The sequence below is a fragment of the Dermacentor andersoni genome, chromosome 4 (assembly GCF_023375885.2).
Source record: "Dermacentor andersoni chromosome 4, qqDerAnde1_hic_scaffold, whole genome shotgun sequence".
Classification (NCBI taxonomy): domain Eukaryota; kingdom Metazoa; phylum Arthropoda; class Arachnida; order Ixodida; family Ixodidae; genus Dermacentor; species Dermacentor andersoni.
The window spans coordinates 34,929,579-34,946,319 of record NC_092817.1 but is presented as its reverse complement, the minus strand read 5'-3'; the positions used below and the strand labels follow the sequence as shown (position 1 = coordinate 34,946,319).

Genomic DNA, 16,741 nt, shown 5'->3' with positions numbered 1-16,741 from the left:
CCGTGCCGGTTGCGTAAAGAGTTCAACGTTTCCCGGTGGTGTTGCTCATGGTACGAGAAATAAAGCGGACTGAATATTTCATCGAACGTACATTACTCCCATTTCGTTGGGGGAAAATTCTGTCGTCTCAAAAATTTATGCAATTAAAATGTAATAGTTATCGAATAAAATGCCCTTTACGCGAACCATTTCTTTGGAGGGGATAAAGCGTTTATTTCGCTATGTAGAAATAAAAAAAAATGGCACATAATCGGGAGAGAATCGGTATCGGTGATGCCGAAACAATAATTAACTTCGTTTTGCTGTTTGTTTTCAGTAAGATCTTCATCCTGCTGAAAGTCTCTTATTTCAATAAAACGTATCCGGCCAGTATAGGTGAGCATCAGCTTCAAATAGAAACTGCGCAACGGAACGTGAACGAAGGGAGACACAGAACTCGCACAGACGAGCGCACCCTATCTCGCTTCCGTTCCTCCCTTTTTCATTGCGCTGTTTGTACTCGAATCCTTTATTATGTTGCTGTTTCTGCGGTGACCCAGAGGCGTTGACCGTACAACAAAAGCTTTGGTTTCGTGGTAATTTTTTATCGTTTATGTTTTCCCACAAAACAGTATTGAAAGGTGCTTTGCACGTGCTATCAGTTCGCCCAAAAGTCTCTCGCGGTCTTTTCTCGTCTCTGTAAAGTCACGATGCGCGCTACGGCGTCATTCCAATTTACGAAGCCTGCGTTTGCTGCTTCGCCTGAAGGACTGGTTGGAGCACTCTTCTTGGCTGATAGATGAAAAAAAAAAAATGAAATTTGAAAGAATTCAGCGATTTTTCCGGCTTATTCCTCCCCGCTACAGGCGACTACTGCTGGCGAGAAGGAACAGCGCCCCGGCAGTATACCAGGCACCTCACAACGCTGGCCTGACTATACGCGCGGCCAGCGAATGACGTCGCAGGCGTCGAAGCTCGATGGTGCGCGATAAGAGACCGATGGAAAACCGTCGGCGTTAGCCAGTGTCCAGTGAAATATGGAATAACGTTAGCTTGGCGTCTACTGTCCGCTGACGGCTACTGACCGGTGCATAGAAAGAGCTCAGCGGTGGCTCTATAGTTTGCTTATATGTAGGCTCGTGTGTGCTCAAAACGTTCGTGGCAGCAGCGGAATGCAGAACGCCGCCCATGCCCCGCCACCGATGTGATTGAGCGTATATAGCGCTCACGGTGCGTTTCTCATTTCGCTTCGTCATTTATGCAGCAGCCAAACGCGTTCCTCGTCTCTGGAGACCCTGTAACATTCCCCTCGCGAGCGGTGCATGCGCCTCGAGCGTCCGCATATAACTGCTATCGCAATAAACACGTGTAGGCTGGTTGCGCGCAGGCGACTATTTCGCGAGTCGGACGTGTCGCACGCAAAGCCAGAACCATCTTACGCCTAACAGTGAGGCAACCGAACGACTGCAGCGTTGTGCAACGTGGCACACATTGCGCCAGAACTTGCTCCAAATTTGATGACGCCACCCACTCGTGTAAGTGAAGCCGGGATTTGGTTCGCAGTGCCTATTTTTTATGAGACGTTTGTACCGTAGAACCGCTCTCTTGCCGTCTTCCCATTCTGCACCATGCGAGCACCCTGCAGTAGCTATTACGAAGATTTTTCACGTACGAGTGACCTTGTCCTGCAGAAGGGCACGCATTTGGGCTGGATGGTTCATGATTACGAGCCGATAAACAGCGCTAAACGACAGGAAAAAGAGAAGGACACGGACCACAGCGCTGACTTGTCAGCTCTGTGGCCTTAATTAAAGTGCATTCCGGGCCAAGTTGGTAATCCATTACTCAAGCATTATTGCGCAAAATAAAAAAAAAGGACACGGACGCAAGAGAAGAAGACACACCAAGCGCAACCTTTCAACTAAGCTTATTGTACCGCTGAATCAGTTTATACATGTGAAGCAGTATAGACTGCACATGCACTTACATGAAAACGAACTGCGCATTCGTGTAACATATAGTTATGAGTCAGGCAAGTCTTCTCTTACGTCCGTGTCTTTTTTGTTGCGCAATAATACCTGAGCTCTGTGGTATGTGCCCTTTTCTTCGTCCTGTCGTTTAGCGCTGTTTTTCTGCTCGTAACTTTGTTCGCCGAGCCAATCTGTAAGGAAATAAAGGTAAAGTGTAAAGCTGCCACGGCGCACTGTTCTATCCATACTTACACTGGAGTTCACGCCGTTGCAAAATAATTACTCCTTGAAGTCTGTCGTGGTTGGTTTCAATGGAGAGCTCGCGGAGTTATGGTCATACACTTGAATAATATGTCCACCATCATTCTAAAAGTACAATAAAAATGAAAAAGAAAGAGAAAAAGAAAGATACCTGGAAGTCAGTGAACTTGTATAAACGAACAAATAAAAACATGCTTGTTGGAAACTTTTCCATATAGACTTAAGGACGTAAAGACGTAAAGGCGAGTCTTTAAGAAAAAAATGATGTCTATAATCTCTCAATTCTCATAGTGCCCATTTGTGGAACGCCTATAGACTCCTGTTTGAACACACTGTGAGAGAGAGAGAATGAAGAGGAAAGGAAGGGAGGTTAACCAGATATGAGTCTCCGGTTTGCTACCCTACACTGGGTATGGGGGATAGGGGTTGGAAAGATGATAGAGAGGAAAACGAAAAAAAAATTAAAAAAAAAGAAATTAAAAAAAAGGAACACGCACACATGGAGACACACACACAAAAGGCGTTCCAGTTAAAGTCGTTCACACAGGCCGGTAGATCGCAAGAAGCGCAAAAGCGCTACACGCTGTGCTATATGTGCTTTCTGTGACATACAATGTGCTCACCCGAGCTTTCTGTCACCAACTGGTCCACGAGTTTCGATTTTTGTTTGCATTTTATTTTGTTATTTTATGATTTATTCGTTATTTCGTTCATTCGTTTGTTTGTTCGTATGTATGTATGTATGTATGTATGTATGTATGTATGTATGTATGTATGTATGTATGTATGTATGCATGTATGTATGTATGTATGTATGTATGTATGTATGTATGTATGTATGTATGTATGTATGTATGTATGCATGTATGTATGTATGTTTCTTTTAGCCAGCCTAACTTCATCAAGTACCGCTCCACTAATTGAGATATAGTTGCGGCCATCACAAGTTATGCCCCTCTCCTACACGTATACAATTTTATTAAGGTGGTCTACAGGAAGCCTGTAGACAGCCATGACACTGCATAAATTCATTTTATTCTTGGACGGTCACATGCCTTGTGTTCTATTATCCAGCCTCTGATGCTGTCCTACTTCGCCGAACGGATTTGAGCGGATGAAGTACATATGCGTTTCCGACACTCACGTCTGTGCAGGAGGTCACTTCTAATCAGAGCTTATGCCAGGCACAACTGGTGTGCGCATCGGGGTATATAATGCGGTACGTTTTAGATAGGAAAAACATGTGAGTGCGCATCTGTTGCCACCTGTTTTGAAAAGGTTCGCAATCGATCAGCAGCGGAAGATTGAGGGCGACAGAACATTTCCTGTCAGATCAGACGTGTATTCATTTTCGTCTTGTGTTTTCACTTTTAGTGTGGTCACCTCTCCGGGCTCTAATACGTAGAACAAATCGGCCGCCGCTGCCATGGTGTGTCGTGGCAGTTTTTCGAAACGAAGATAAAGAAGAAGAAAAAAAGAAAAGAAAACGATATTAGCTCATATTCGACAAATTTGGCTTTACCCTTGGCCATGATTAATCTCCTGACAGATAAAAACATTCGACACGTACTGCAGTTTCTGTGATTAGGTGGAAGCCACTAAACCAGGAAAAATGACAATAATATAGAACAGAAAAAATTATGCAGATTCAACGCGCATGTTGTAACATATATAAAGTAAAGCGGGTAATCAGTAAGACGGGACGAAAAAAGTGTTTAATTGACTGCTTTCCAGCTAACGGGGATGCGTACAATCTTGTTTACTTTCATAGTATGCAACGAGTAACCTTACGAAATGCATTTATTCATCCACCACACAGGACGCAACTTAATTGCCATGCAATTTTCATGTTTCTGCTTGTTTACAAGCTGTACCGACCACGCAAACTCCAATTCAGGCAGATGCGCAGTGTGATACGTCTATACACAGCGGTGCCACAAGGGCGATGGTGGTCGAGGGAAGAATGGTGATGGCAGGTGATGACACAGAGACGCGCGACATGTTTCAAGCAGCATTTCGGGGATTCTGTACCTCTTGCATCACAGTGGGACATGCCCATTCTGGAGGATTGTCCAAGGACGGGCACTTTTTCAGTGGCTATTCTATTAACATTCTAATATTAGCCATTCTATTAACAAATCGGTGCGCTTTAGAGATATGTGTGATCCGACAAGGAATGTTTAGATTTTGTGTAGAAAGTTATTATAATAATTAACGTAATTATTATCTGCGTACATGTTTAGCGTGCAAGGGTTGTACAGGCCACGTCGCTGGTAGCTTGATATACCCGCATGTTCAACCCACCACCACCACTACACTTCGCATATACATCCATATATCCACAAATATCTCTGCCGAGATAGCAACCGACCCAACAACACTCAGGAGCCGGGCAGCCACGCGGGACCCGCGAAAGTGGACAAGGAGAGCTGCGTTTGGAAAGCATTCTAATTGTTTATGTATGAAATGCCAGTTTAATAATAATCAAAAAAGGTTATTGAGGCTTTTAAAGACTTTTTTCACATTTTCGAGAAACTTTCCTGTCAGGAATTTGAATTGAATAGAATTTATTGATAGGAAAGACAGAGAGGTCGACCTGAGCTAGTGCGCTCTAGTCTGCTACTCTGCACAGGGGAAGAGGGAAGGGGAGTGAAAGTACTGGGATGGATGATGATGATTCCTATCAGGACGCTCTCATATCACCTCATGCCCTCATCCTTCAATCAAAAACGATTTAATTTTTGTGTAGAGCTGGCTACTCAATAGTTGCAAATGTTTTCGTTTTCGCCCTAATCATTTAATACAATAATTGATCCCCTCACATGGCCATATTAGCTACAGGCGACATTTTACTTAGCTGTCATTTGTACAGTAAACTCACTGAAGTCATGGCGTGTTCTGGAAGAGCACATATTGGGAATTCAAATGGCTGCATGGGGAAATTATCACTCGATCATGCCAGAAAAGACTTGGAGTACTCTCTTCTGGCGGGAAAGTTGAGGCGATACAGAATGGAACAGAAATACGAACCAAAAGCGTTGGGAATTCTGCCCCGCAAGCTGAATCCACAAGAATTTTTTTATTTTGTTTTGCCAGCGTTACGATCGGCTGGCGTCTGCCCTTACAACGTGAATGTAGGAGCGCGCACACACACACACACACACACACACACACACACACACACACACACACACACACACACACACACACACACATATATATATATATATAAGCCAACGTCTCTATCGCGTAGTTCTCGCAGACGTGAAGTAATGCTGGGGTGGATGGAGAGAGAAAAAGAAAAGGCGATCAAGCGGGAAGCTGACCATGATAAACTACAGCAATGTTGAAAGGTCGTGTTGCCGGTGACATCTCCAGGTTGTCTTCATTGGTCACATTAGGACACGACCTAGCGAAGCGAAGGCTACGTGCTTCCCGCGACAACAAGGAACCGCCCCGCGAATAGGAAAACAAAAGCTTGCGCGCTTGGTGATGTCAAGCGCGACCACTTGTTCGGGACGAGGGAGAGGGAGTCACGGACATAAACACAGAGTGGGACATGCGGAGGTGTGAAATGAACGAAGGGCTCATAATAGATGGTCCGTACTTCGATCCGCGCTGGGGCCCGGCGCGCGACCACGGAGTGTGTCAAGCATCGATTAAGGAGGGAAGAAGGGGTCGCCCTTTCTCGATCGGTGCAGGACGACGTACACCGATCGGCACATCACTGTTGCCCTTGTACGCACGCGTACCTCGACTTTGGCGCGTTTTGTGCCTGACACTGCTCCTCGAGGAGGCATGTACCAACGCCTGGTCAGATGAACGCGGCGAGGGGAATCGATCCCGATTCCCTGGCGGTGCTTCTGCGTATGCGTTGCAACGATGCTTGTTCCGTGGGCTGCAATGGCCGAACCAACTTACAGATGGAGAAAAATAGCAAAGTTGGGCAAAGAGTCACGAAACAGCTGCTTATGTGCCACGAACAAAATGCTGAGACACTTTTTCCTGTTGTCTGCGGCACCGAGTCTCGAAATTGTGAGCTGTTCAATACGAATGAGAGTGCAGGTCATGTGGTGTGTGACTGCCCTCAGTACTTGGAATAGCGACAAAAGTTAAGCAATGACCTTATGACCAATGACCAATGATCAATGACCAATGACAGCCCACCTTTGTCGGAGGACGTTATTTTAGACCCTTGGCTAGACGTTAAACCGAGTCTTCACGCCATTCAGACATTACTTGACTTTTTTAAGAAGTACGGGCCTGGACTGTAGGTTTTGAGGCCCAATTGCTTGTTATTTGTTTACGTGCTCTTTTTGCCGTCATCGTCACCCATGATGCTCGTCTTTCTTCCCGCTTTCTTTCCCTGTCCCCCTTTCCCCAGCGCAGAGTAGCTGGCTAGAGGAATTTCAGGCCAACTTCTCTGTATTTCGTATCATTAAACTTTTCGCTCTCTCTCTCCCTCTGAGGTACAAATACTCGATCGTCGAAGCTCTCCGCTGGCACGTTCATAAGGCGTACAAGGCGCCGCTGCGTTTGTTGACCTCGAGAGACTTCTGCCAAGCAGAAGCAGGGGTGACCGATCGCAGGGGAACAATAACCTCCAGCGTGTCAATATCCCACAGCTTCATCACGGAAGCGGAGGAAGTCGCCATCGCACTCATTATCCAAATGGGAAGAAAATCAAGGGACCCCACTGACCATCTCAACCGATTTTCTAACACCATGCAGGAATTTCCAAAGAGGAAGGATTGGTACGAACGCACACCGAATCCTGACTAAACTCAAATTGTATTGTATTGTATTGGGTTTTATGGCGCATAAGCAACTGAGGCTATCATGCGCCAAACACATGGTATAATTTATTTCTAAAATTGGGTATCCTCAGCGAACGTCCTTGTCCGGACAAGGACTCTGAGGAGCCCAACAGACCAAATGAAGACCTCAGCCTTCTTCTCAGGACTGAGAAAATGGGTGAGGTGCATCATAAGATGCGTGAAAAAACTAGGTAATAATTTTTAGAATTAGTAGTTCTGTGATATATTATATTTCGTTTAGGATCGCTGCGTCTTTCAAAAACCTAAAAAGAGATGAAGTTCCTACAAGTGGGTTATCTCCTAAAAGCAGACTGGGATGAAAGGGAATGCATTCATTGTAAAATATCTTTTCCTTAGCCGTTCGAGTTGTGTGCACGAGAATAAAATGTGATTTACAGTGAGTTCATCTCCACATTTCTCACATAAGGGTTTCTCTTGTTTTGTCAGTAGAAAGTTATGTGTTAGGTGTGTGTGTCCGATGCGCAGGCGGCATAAAATTACTTCTCAAAGAAGAGGACCAAACAGAATTTACCCAAACGATAACTTGGGTGCCGGGACACGAGGAGATTACAGGGAACAGACATGCGGATAGAGCGGCCCGAGGATGCGCAAACTACCGGGCCCTCAACACATCCGCTGTAGAGGGCCTAATGCCTATTCATTCCGACTAGACTACGATATTAAACTCCCATAGTAGGAATCGTATGATTTATTCACCACCCCACAGAACACTGAAGACCTTTCATCAGTTAACATAAACTACACAAGATATACTTCAGAGCCTTTAGGCCCATATGCCCATGGTGCGGGTTAACACCAACCCTGTACCACATAACATGAGAGTGTACATCACACAATATAGAACCTCACCTAACAAATCCAAACAGATAATAATGGAAGGCACTGCTGTCCAGCTCAGACCTAGAGGACCAGATCCTCCTGGTCAGAATAGCCAACAGGCTTGCAGAAGCCAGCGTAGCCCTGAAATAGGGGCTCCTACCATCGATAAGCCTCACATGAGGCCACCTGAATAACTAATAATTCAGTGGAGTTCATCCACTCATTCACTCACTGTGAGCATATCTTGGCGTGCGATTTTGCTTCTGGCAAGTCCACGAGCTGACCGCGCGCCTTCATTCGATCTCGCCTTTATGTCCTTATGTTGCTATATAGTCTTCTGGTATAAATTGTTTTCTGTAGAGAGCAAGTTGTGGTTCTTATCACGACTGTGGCATTTCTATGTATTTTTCTTTCTTTTTCTAATTGTGGATTTTACGTGCCAAAATCACGATCTGATTATGAGGCACGCTGTACTGGGGGACTCCGGAATAATTTTCACCACCTGAGGTTCTTTAACATGCACCAATTCTAAGTACACAGGTGTTCTCGCATTTCGCGCCCGTAGAGATGCGGCCACCGTCGCCGGGATGCTATCCCTCGACCTCGTGCTTAGCAGCCCAGCATCATAGTCACTAAGCAAGCACGGCGTGGTTTCTATGGAAAAGAAAGAGAACAAGCAATATCGAACAAAGCAAAGACGGGCAAATCACATTGCGACGTTTCATCCTTAATTAGAAGACCCTCATTTCCCGCAGCTGCAATATCCAGAAACGCCTACATCACAATGGGATCCTACGTGAAACCAAGTAACCCGACGCAGTAGCCAAGTGGCTATAGTGTGTTGCGGCGAAGCTCGAGGTTGAGGGTTCGATCCCGGCCGCGGCGGTCGCATTTCAATGTGTTTGAAATGCAAAAAAGTTCGCGTACTTAAATTTAGGTGCATATTAAGCAACAATAAGTGTTCAAACTATTCCATAGTCCCTACTATGGCGTGTCTTAAAACCAGATCGTGATTCCGATACGTAAACCCCAGAATTAATTAAAAGTAATTAGGAGAAACCCATTTAGTATGCGGTGTTGATGGATACAGGTGTTTTTGATATATCCGTTTTTGTTTTATTTTTCAGTAAGGCTGGCATGGAGATCAGAGAGTACTTCGTAATCGTCTACTCAGTTCAGCAAAGAGAAGCAGTGACTAGCAGAATTAAGTACGCCACCAAAGTCCCACAAGATTTACTGTTTCAATGGATTCACGATGAATGGCACATTTCAGCTGTCATGCGCACACTCACTGGAAGAAGCTCTTAATGCTCAATAAATATCTTTCCCACTCTAAGGAACGCTGTGCCGGTGGAGATTGTCCAAGCAGGACCATCAAGAACTTCTGTCTCAGAGTCTGGCGTTCGCATCTTCTCACCTGAACTGCGTCGCACATATCTCACCACGCTCATAGCACACTGACTTATAGCATGGGTCGACGACTCAAATTTTTCTGCCGTACAAATTCAAAAAATTTTTTTGTTTGACCATCGCTCCAATAACAGCGACTTTGGGAAAATGGCGAACACGAAACCGGAACTATGGGTTCCGTCATTGCTATTACGGATTTTTATTCATTTGTTTGTCTGTTGTTACCTCAACTGTCCCATCCAAGGAACATTGGATGGGTAGAAAAAGGATGGTCAGAAAGGGTGGGCAGACTGACGCGAGCAGTCCGAGTGTTAGTGAGATAGATATTCATATATATATATATATTCATATATTCATATATATGCCTTTGCATCATAATGTTGTCCGTGACCTCCAAAGTTTGGAAGCATATATACGTATACTTGCACGGTATACTTGACAAAGGCTAGACAAACTCGACAATTCCCCACTTTCGGAAAACGACATTCTTGGAAACTGGTCTACACGAACATTTAAAAGACACCGTACTGTGTCACGTGTTGTGACTGTATATTGTGTGACGCAGAATGTATGAATGGGACATTGACACAGTGTAACACTACGTAACGTCGTAGCAGTCTGTGTGACAGCGCCCGCAGAAACATTTCTGTATTGTATGTGCGTGTGCGTGCATGTGTGTTTTCGTTTCGCATTCTTTTTCCTCCAATCTATCCCATCCATTTCCCCATCCCCTGGTACAGAATAGCCAACCAGAGAGAATCTTTAGTTAATCTCCCTGTCTTTCTTTTGCCTTTCTCTCTCTCTCTCTCTCTGTGACAAACAAAATACGCGGTATACCAAGCGTACAAAACGATGGAGCGCAGTTAAACTGCCTAGACTTAACCTAACCAGAAAAGCGCCTGCCTCTAGTCCTCGATCACGCACGTCTCGACAAAGTATAGTAATCAGAAACCCTAACGAACGTTTTGTCCTTTTCCACTAAGCTGTTTTCGTTCGCATACGGAACGACACGTTTCACATGTACTTCGACGTCGCCCGTCTGAATCGTGAAACAGACGGCACACTTGGCGTGAATAACACATGAAGAGACGGAATGGCACCAGCTGGACGGTCTAGTCGCGTTATTCTTAATTCACCTCGCCAACTGCTGCTTCTCTTTTTGCCTTGCATATAGATTGACTCAGTTTGGTGCGAAGCAGCGACTTTGCTAGGCGATCTTCTTTTTTCATTATAACGCGCGGAGCTGCTACTGACGTCCCTAAAGGTTTCTCTGCAAGAGACAGGTGAAATCACACGCTTGGAGCGTTGCGATAACTGCTAGCGATAATAACGAGTCGTAGGCGACCGAGCGACATTAAAAGGCGAGGTGGCGATGATGCACCGTGATACTGACACGAACGAATGTCAGAACGAACGCCATGATGAGGGCGAGAATAGGCAGGTTTATCAAAAACCATGTGGTGCATAACGGGCCTCCTGATGTAACAGCGATGTATTTCGTTGGCGCACATTGGTGCATGTTGGTAGAAGGTGCATCATGCTTGCTGATTCAGGCAGGCGGCCTTTTGATTAAGTGTGCTTCCGTGGTCGCTGATGACAGGAAACTGGACCGAAATACAGCGTTGATGATTGATTTCTCTTCTCTCTGTTCCCCTGCCTTTCTTTTTTGCTTTTACAGGCTATCCCCAGAGACAAGCACGCATTCCGAGCTCGATACTAGAGACGCAACTCAAAGAAGCGAAGGTGTCCTCATACGGCTAATTAATCGCTGAATGGACCATCAATAGAGGGACTATATTTGTATCAGCAACACTGATAAGCTGCTCATTAATACTTTTAGCCGAGTGTTGCATATCACAGTGATTTTCAAGCAGAACTTAAGTCTAAATAGAGGTAAATATGAGCTATAGCACTGCGGTTGAAGAGGACAAGAGAGTAAAAAATATATGATTAACGCCGCATTAAATGATAGCTTATGTTTACCGTATATTATATACTTCATTCGAAAAAAGGGCTTTAACACTGAACAGACTTACGCTGTCGCATTTCGCACACGCCGCACAAAATTCGATAGAAAGGCGTACGATACTCTTTAAAAGTGCCCGCTGTAGGAATAGATGATAACGGGAAACAAGGCCAAAAAAGAAGCTTTACATAACGCGTTGCTTTATCGACGTGGTGGCAACGATGAATTGCAGTCCAACAAGTTTGTGTTGAAATACCCGAAACATCCGAGATCTTTCTTTTGTCTTCGCTAAAGGGTTCGCCTCTATTTCACATTGAGACATGTTTTGCCAAAATAGCACTGACATAAACTGACAATATCTCGATACAACCGTGTATTGTAAAGGAAGAGCCACAGGTTAATGACGTCTTTATAGGGCCAAAAATGAGTCGGCGAGGTAGCTAGCGTATTATCGTTTTATAGTTTCGGTGTTGTTCGAAAGTGAACACGCGGCTAAGTATATTATAATGCAACAAGCTGAAACTTCGCTTGCCGTAATTATTAAATAAGTCGACAAGTGAGTCAAGTTACTGAAAGAGACGCACAACGCCGGGTGCGCTCAAGTCTTTAAGCGGACGTTTCGAGTATACTTTTAAAAAGGTGAAACAAAACAATTCCATTCGTTACTAAGCTTCATTTCTTAACGCTTAGTTCAAGGCTTAAGAGCACACGACGCAAAAAGCTCGATATGTGTAGAGATAAACGCACGCGTGTATATCAAGTTTTTAGACGCCGAAAGGAAAAGCGAGAAGGTGTGAAATACTTATGAAAAAGCAAGATCCTATTACTGATACCTCAGTTATCAGCCAATATAGAAGTAAAGTAAATATGCACAACAACAGACATAGCGTCGAAAATAGCATTTAGCAGCCATATTTTGAGCAAATGGACGCAGCCTCTATGTACAGACACATCACGAAGCCACGAAATTCTGCGAAAACTTGTTCTCGCTAAGGAGAAGGATTCGCAAATCAAATATCTGACCGCAGACCCGCTTTTTCGTCGCTAATGGCTTAATGTTCACAATCGAGCCAGTTTAGCGAAAAAGAAATGCCACACCTGCTTCTCGACATTCTTCATGACACTTAGATTTTTAGCCAGCACACTTAGACGATCGAGGTGACCGAGTCTACAGTCAACCGAAACGCTTGGACTGCGGCGAAGAAGGAAAAAAAATACGAATAGTCGAAAGGACAGATAATACGGGTACACGTATACTCTTAAACCCACGCCTATTCAATCAAACCAGCCACGTGGCGACTGCAATGACCAGCGGAAGTTGAAAGCGAAATCGGTCGTAAACGTCCTGTGGGGGACATTAACGTGAACGGGGACATCGGGCCAAATCAGCTGGTTGAGGAGGGGCCTCTAAGACGATGGGTTTAGGCGACGAAAGTTCCCGTTCGAATCTGGCGGCAGCATTCCGAGCCATGTCCAAGCCGAAGACGCAGCTTCCGCCGCCGGCCGTGGTCATCACGCTGGACACTGACCCGTTCACCGTGGATGCCAGCCCGGCTACAACGCCCACCACTGCCACCACGCCCACACTCGCCAAGGGTCGCCAATCCGTGCACAGGTACGTGCGCAAAGAGCGCTGCTTTCGTTGGAACCGCCACGCCACGCCCACATAATGTGTTGCCACTTCAACACATTTTAGATGTTAGAGGAATGGGACAGCACGCAAATCGGAGTAAATCGTTTTTTTTATCGGGCGCACTGTCCATTGAGAATGAAGGAAACAAGGGGTTGTGTTCGCAAAGCGTTTAGTTCGTAAGTGTCGTTTGCCAGTGGCAGGCCGCCATCGCTAAGCGGGCGCTACAGGAGGTGCAACTAGGTCCAACAGGCGGCATTATGTCCAACGTCACGGCCTGCTGGCGTCTGCCCTCGTAAACAGGTCAACCTTAAGAACTTCCTATATTTTTGTGAATATGGGCATGTATACGGGATGTATGGCAGGGTTATGTTTTGTAAGATGAATTCTATTTGTATTCTTTCTGGCCTACGTCATTCATCCACACGAGACCGAAACACCGGTATCACTGGTTTAGCCACACGATGGGACGGGTGATAAACGAATAAAAAAACGAAGCAAGAGAATCCCTACAAATTACAATCCGATCACATTAGGATGGTTCGTAAGAAAGGGCGCCCTTCAGTCTATAGCGGGGAGCGTATTATTCATAAATAACTCCGGCCAGTCACGCACAGTTCTTATGAATGGAAGGCTTCTTTAAGTTGGCACGAGGACCATATCCACCATATCTTCCGACCTGCGAACTTTGATATTTGAATCTTTCGACCCGACACCTAAGAAGTGGGAAAATGGCACAGAGTTACGTTTTTCTTTTTCCTTAAGCATGCTCCGAGTACATGCATATTGGGAAGTACACAGGCAGTTCATGAACAATCATTTTTGCATTTAGACGCAGCACACAAGCAGCAATCAGATTATACCGGCAGATAATGACAAGCAACACATTGTCTTTAGATAACAGTGATTTACGAGTAAATCTGCTGTCGCCGATATCACCTGTTTCACGGCCTTGCTCGAAGCAAGTACCCGTCTGGCGTACTTTTGCCATCAAAAAACCTCCAACAGCAAGTTCGGTGACTGACGAGCGGATCTTTTCCCAGAACAGAAGTTTTTTTTTTTGTAGAATTTGACGTAACATTCGTACAGTCGTAAAACGATCCCAAATTCCCAACCATTACGAAAAATTCGGGAGGATTGGCAGGTATGAAAAACACGTATCGATGGAACCAGCATCCGTTCTTATCTTGAAAAGTGACTTATATCTGGAAGTAACGTTCGCTTCCTCGTTTCTGATTTCAATCTACTACGTTATTCGAGACCTGTTAGCACCTCCTGTTGTGCCCGGAAGCGCGTTCCCTTAAAGCTGCAGTTATGTTGGACTCTACGTTCGTCGTCGCAAATACGCTGCATGGTAGATGGCTGCAGCCAAAGCAGCACGAAGCTAGCTATATTTAGAAGTGCTGCGTCTTTCTTCTTCTCTATTTTATTTTTATGTTAGGGGAACCTAGATATGAACGTCCTCCGCGTTTGTACGTTCCTGTAGGAGCTACAAACTTGTAACGCGTGCTTCAACTTCCATGGCGCAACTGCAGTGACTAAAGCGCACAAAGGGTTGCAACTAATCAAAAAGTAGACAGGGATTACTGACAGAGACAAGGTCTGAGTTACTGCATTTTGCCCCTCTGAGGCAAAATTCAGAAATTACTGGCACAAGCGAAGTCGTTTAGAATATCCTTAGTGCACTCTAGGCAGCTGCAGAGAGCGAAGAATGAAATTAAGTAAAGTTATTCTCTGTGTAAACATGCGGAATGTGAATGAAAGAGAGCGTAAAGAATGTAAAGTAGGGAGGAAGTCGAGCGTAAGGCCGTTATCGCCATCGCTAATATGATGTACAGCATCAGGACTGGGTGGAAGTTCCTCGTACGAAACACTCTAGCGTAAGAACCTTTCGTGAATATTGGCCGTGATTTGTAAGCACAGACGGCAACCATTTGTGATAGTGGTCATGTGATTGGAAAAAGCGTTCGACCAATGAAATCACTTTCTGCGAACGCAAAACATTGTGGGAAATTCGGCCATTTGTTTAGAAACTCAGAGGGGAACTCCCGGAGGTTTTCGTTTGCAAGAGCCCTTTGTGATTGGCTGTCCGCCTACAGTGATGGTGTGAGTCCCATCAAAATGAACCCACACCTGTTATAAAATATTCTATAGTGTGTGAATTCTAAAGTGGTGTGAAGAACAGGCGCCGGTAAACCGTGTCACTGCACATATGCTTACAGCAAAGGCTGCCTGCAAGTGGCACACAACTCCAACGAAAAAGAAAAAAAAAATCGGTTCATTATTCACAAGAATAAACACCCGGCATTCGGGTTACCGAACGGGATAGTAATCCAAGACGCCTGACAATCGCTAAGAGAACCTGCAAAGATTGAAGATTGTGGCTAAACTTCCAAAGCTCTACTTAAGTGATGTTTTCCACTGGCCGGCCAATTGAGTTAACGAAACGTCTGACAACTGCTCTTACGAAACATGTTAGCCTAAGAACCTCCTGTGAATTTGGGACCTGTCTATATGTGCAAGAGAGAAAGATAAAGAGGGAAAAAAGAGGTATTTAAGACACTTTCCATTTGAAGTAAATGATAATGTGCCCTCCAGCATATTTTTTTATTCGAACCTACTGAATGGAAAAGAAAACAAGCGATAACCGTTTGTATCTGCAAATGCTTCTTTTTGGCCGTTTCGTAAGCCACACAGATGAAAATAACACGCATAAAAAAACTGGAATGTGGAGAGTTTGTCATGGCGGCGAACCCGGAAGATCTGTCTGCTTCTCACGCGGGGCCGTTCCGCTTCCGCAGAGATTCTCTCCTGCCTGTTCGTGTCGACTCGACGACGTCGGGCGATCCCAAGGTGAACGGTGTGTACAGCGCCACTGGCTCCGGCTCGAACTCGCCGCGGGTGCAGATCTTTCCGATGAGGTCACGCGAGAACTCCGTGGTCCAGGATCAGTCGGGCACCGGAAGCAGCATCGATCTCTGCCTGGGCATTTCAGGTAAGATCGGCGTCCATTCCACACCTCCCCCCTCCGTTCCCCTTTTCCTCTTCTGTAGCGTTCTCAATTGTCTCACAAAAACGTGTGAAGCTGGGCTCGCTCGCTGCAGATTGGACGGAGATAACAATAAAGAATGAGAACAAGAGCAAGAAGACAAGCCTCGCAGCGGTAAAAATGATATAGAACAACAATATGTTTTTTTTTTGTATGCGTTAACCTGTTTAACTTGTCGTGATAGGCATTGCCCAACTCTCACAGTTGCGTCTTGCTACATACCGCGTGCCAGGACAAATTGCGGACGCCAATTGCTCCGCTTCCAGATTTCACAATTTCAATGTTTACTCGATCAACCGCGGTAACGCTAATACTCTGGTAAATGCGTGGGCAACAAAAAAAGTTGACTAACATTTTCTTGTTTGTTTTTGATTGGCGTCATTAGAATTGTTTAAAGATCAATTTGTGTTTAATCATCGTCGTTTACCGATCAGTTTGTCGTGCATCAATGCCTGTGTGGGTCATGTATCATCGTATAACGCATATACAGGCTGTCCCAACTATCATGTACCAAGGTTCAGAAATATGCAAATGCCGCGTAGCTCGACAGAACCAAGGTAATATTTGCCGTCGCTTTAGGATAGTCAGATTATTTTTGGCATTCCGCCCAGTTACATAGTTAGTCTTAATGAAATAATCAACTTCTCAAATATTATATGTAGATCAAAATTGTCAATGACAAAATCACAGATCAACACGAGAAGCTCCCCGATACAGCTTTCTGTTGCTCAATACGTACTACATAAAAAACATTTTTCCGAGCGTGAAAGGAGTGCCTCGTGCGGCCAGTCGCGCGGCAATTTTGCGTGTATTCGTGGG

The 16,741-nt window shown here is 45.1% G+C and overlaps 1 protein-coding gene across 1 annotated transcript in view; it reads left to right on the top strand.

The window, feature by feature from the left end:
• The window catches only part of LOC126536907 (solute carrier family 35 member F3-like), a 203,970-nt gene that overhangs the window by 48,462 nt on the left and 138,767 nt on the right, over window positions 1-16,741 (top strand). The window contains exons 2-3 of the mRNA XM_050183957.3: window positions 10,956-12,858; window positions 15,675-15,868. Of these exons, the coding sequence (XP_050039914.1) occupies window positions 12,659-12,858; window positions 15,675-15,868 (394 nt within the window). The 5' untranslated portion in view covers window positions 10,956-12,658. The remainder of the gene's footprint in view (window positions 1-10,955; window positions 12,859-15,674; window positions 15,869-16,741) is intronic.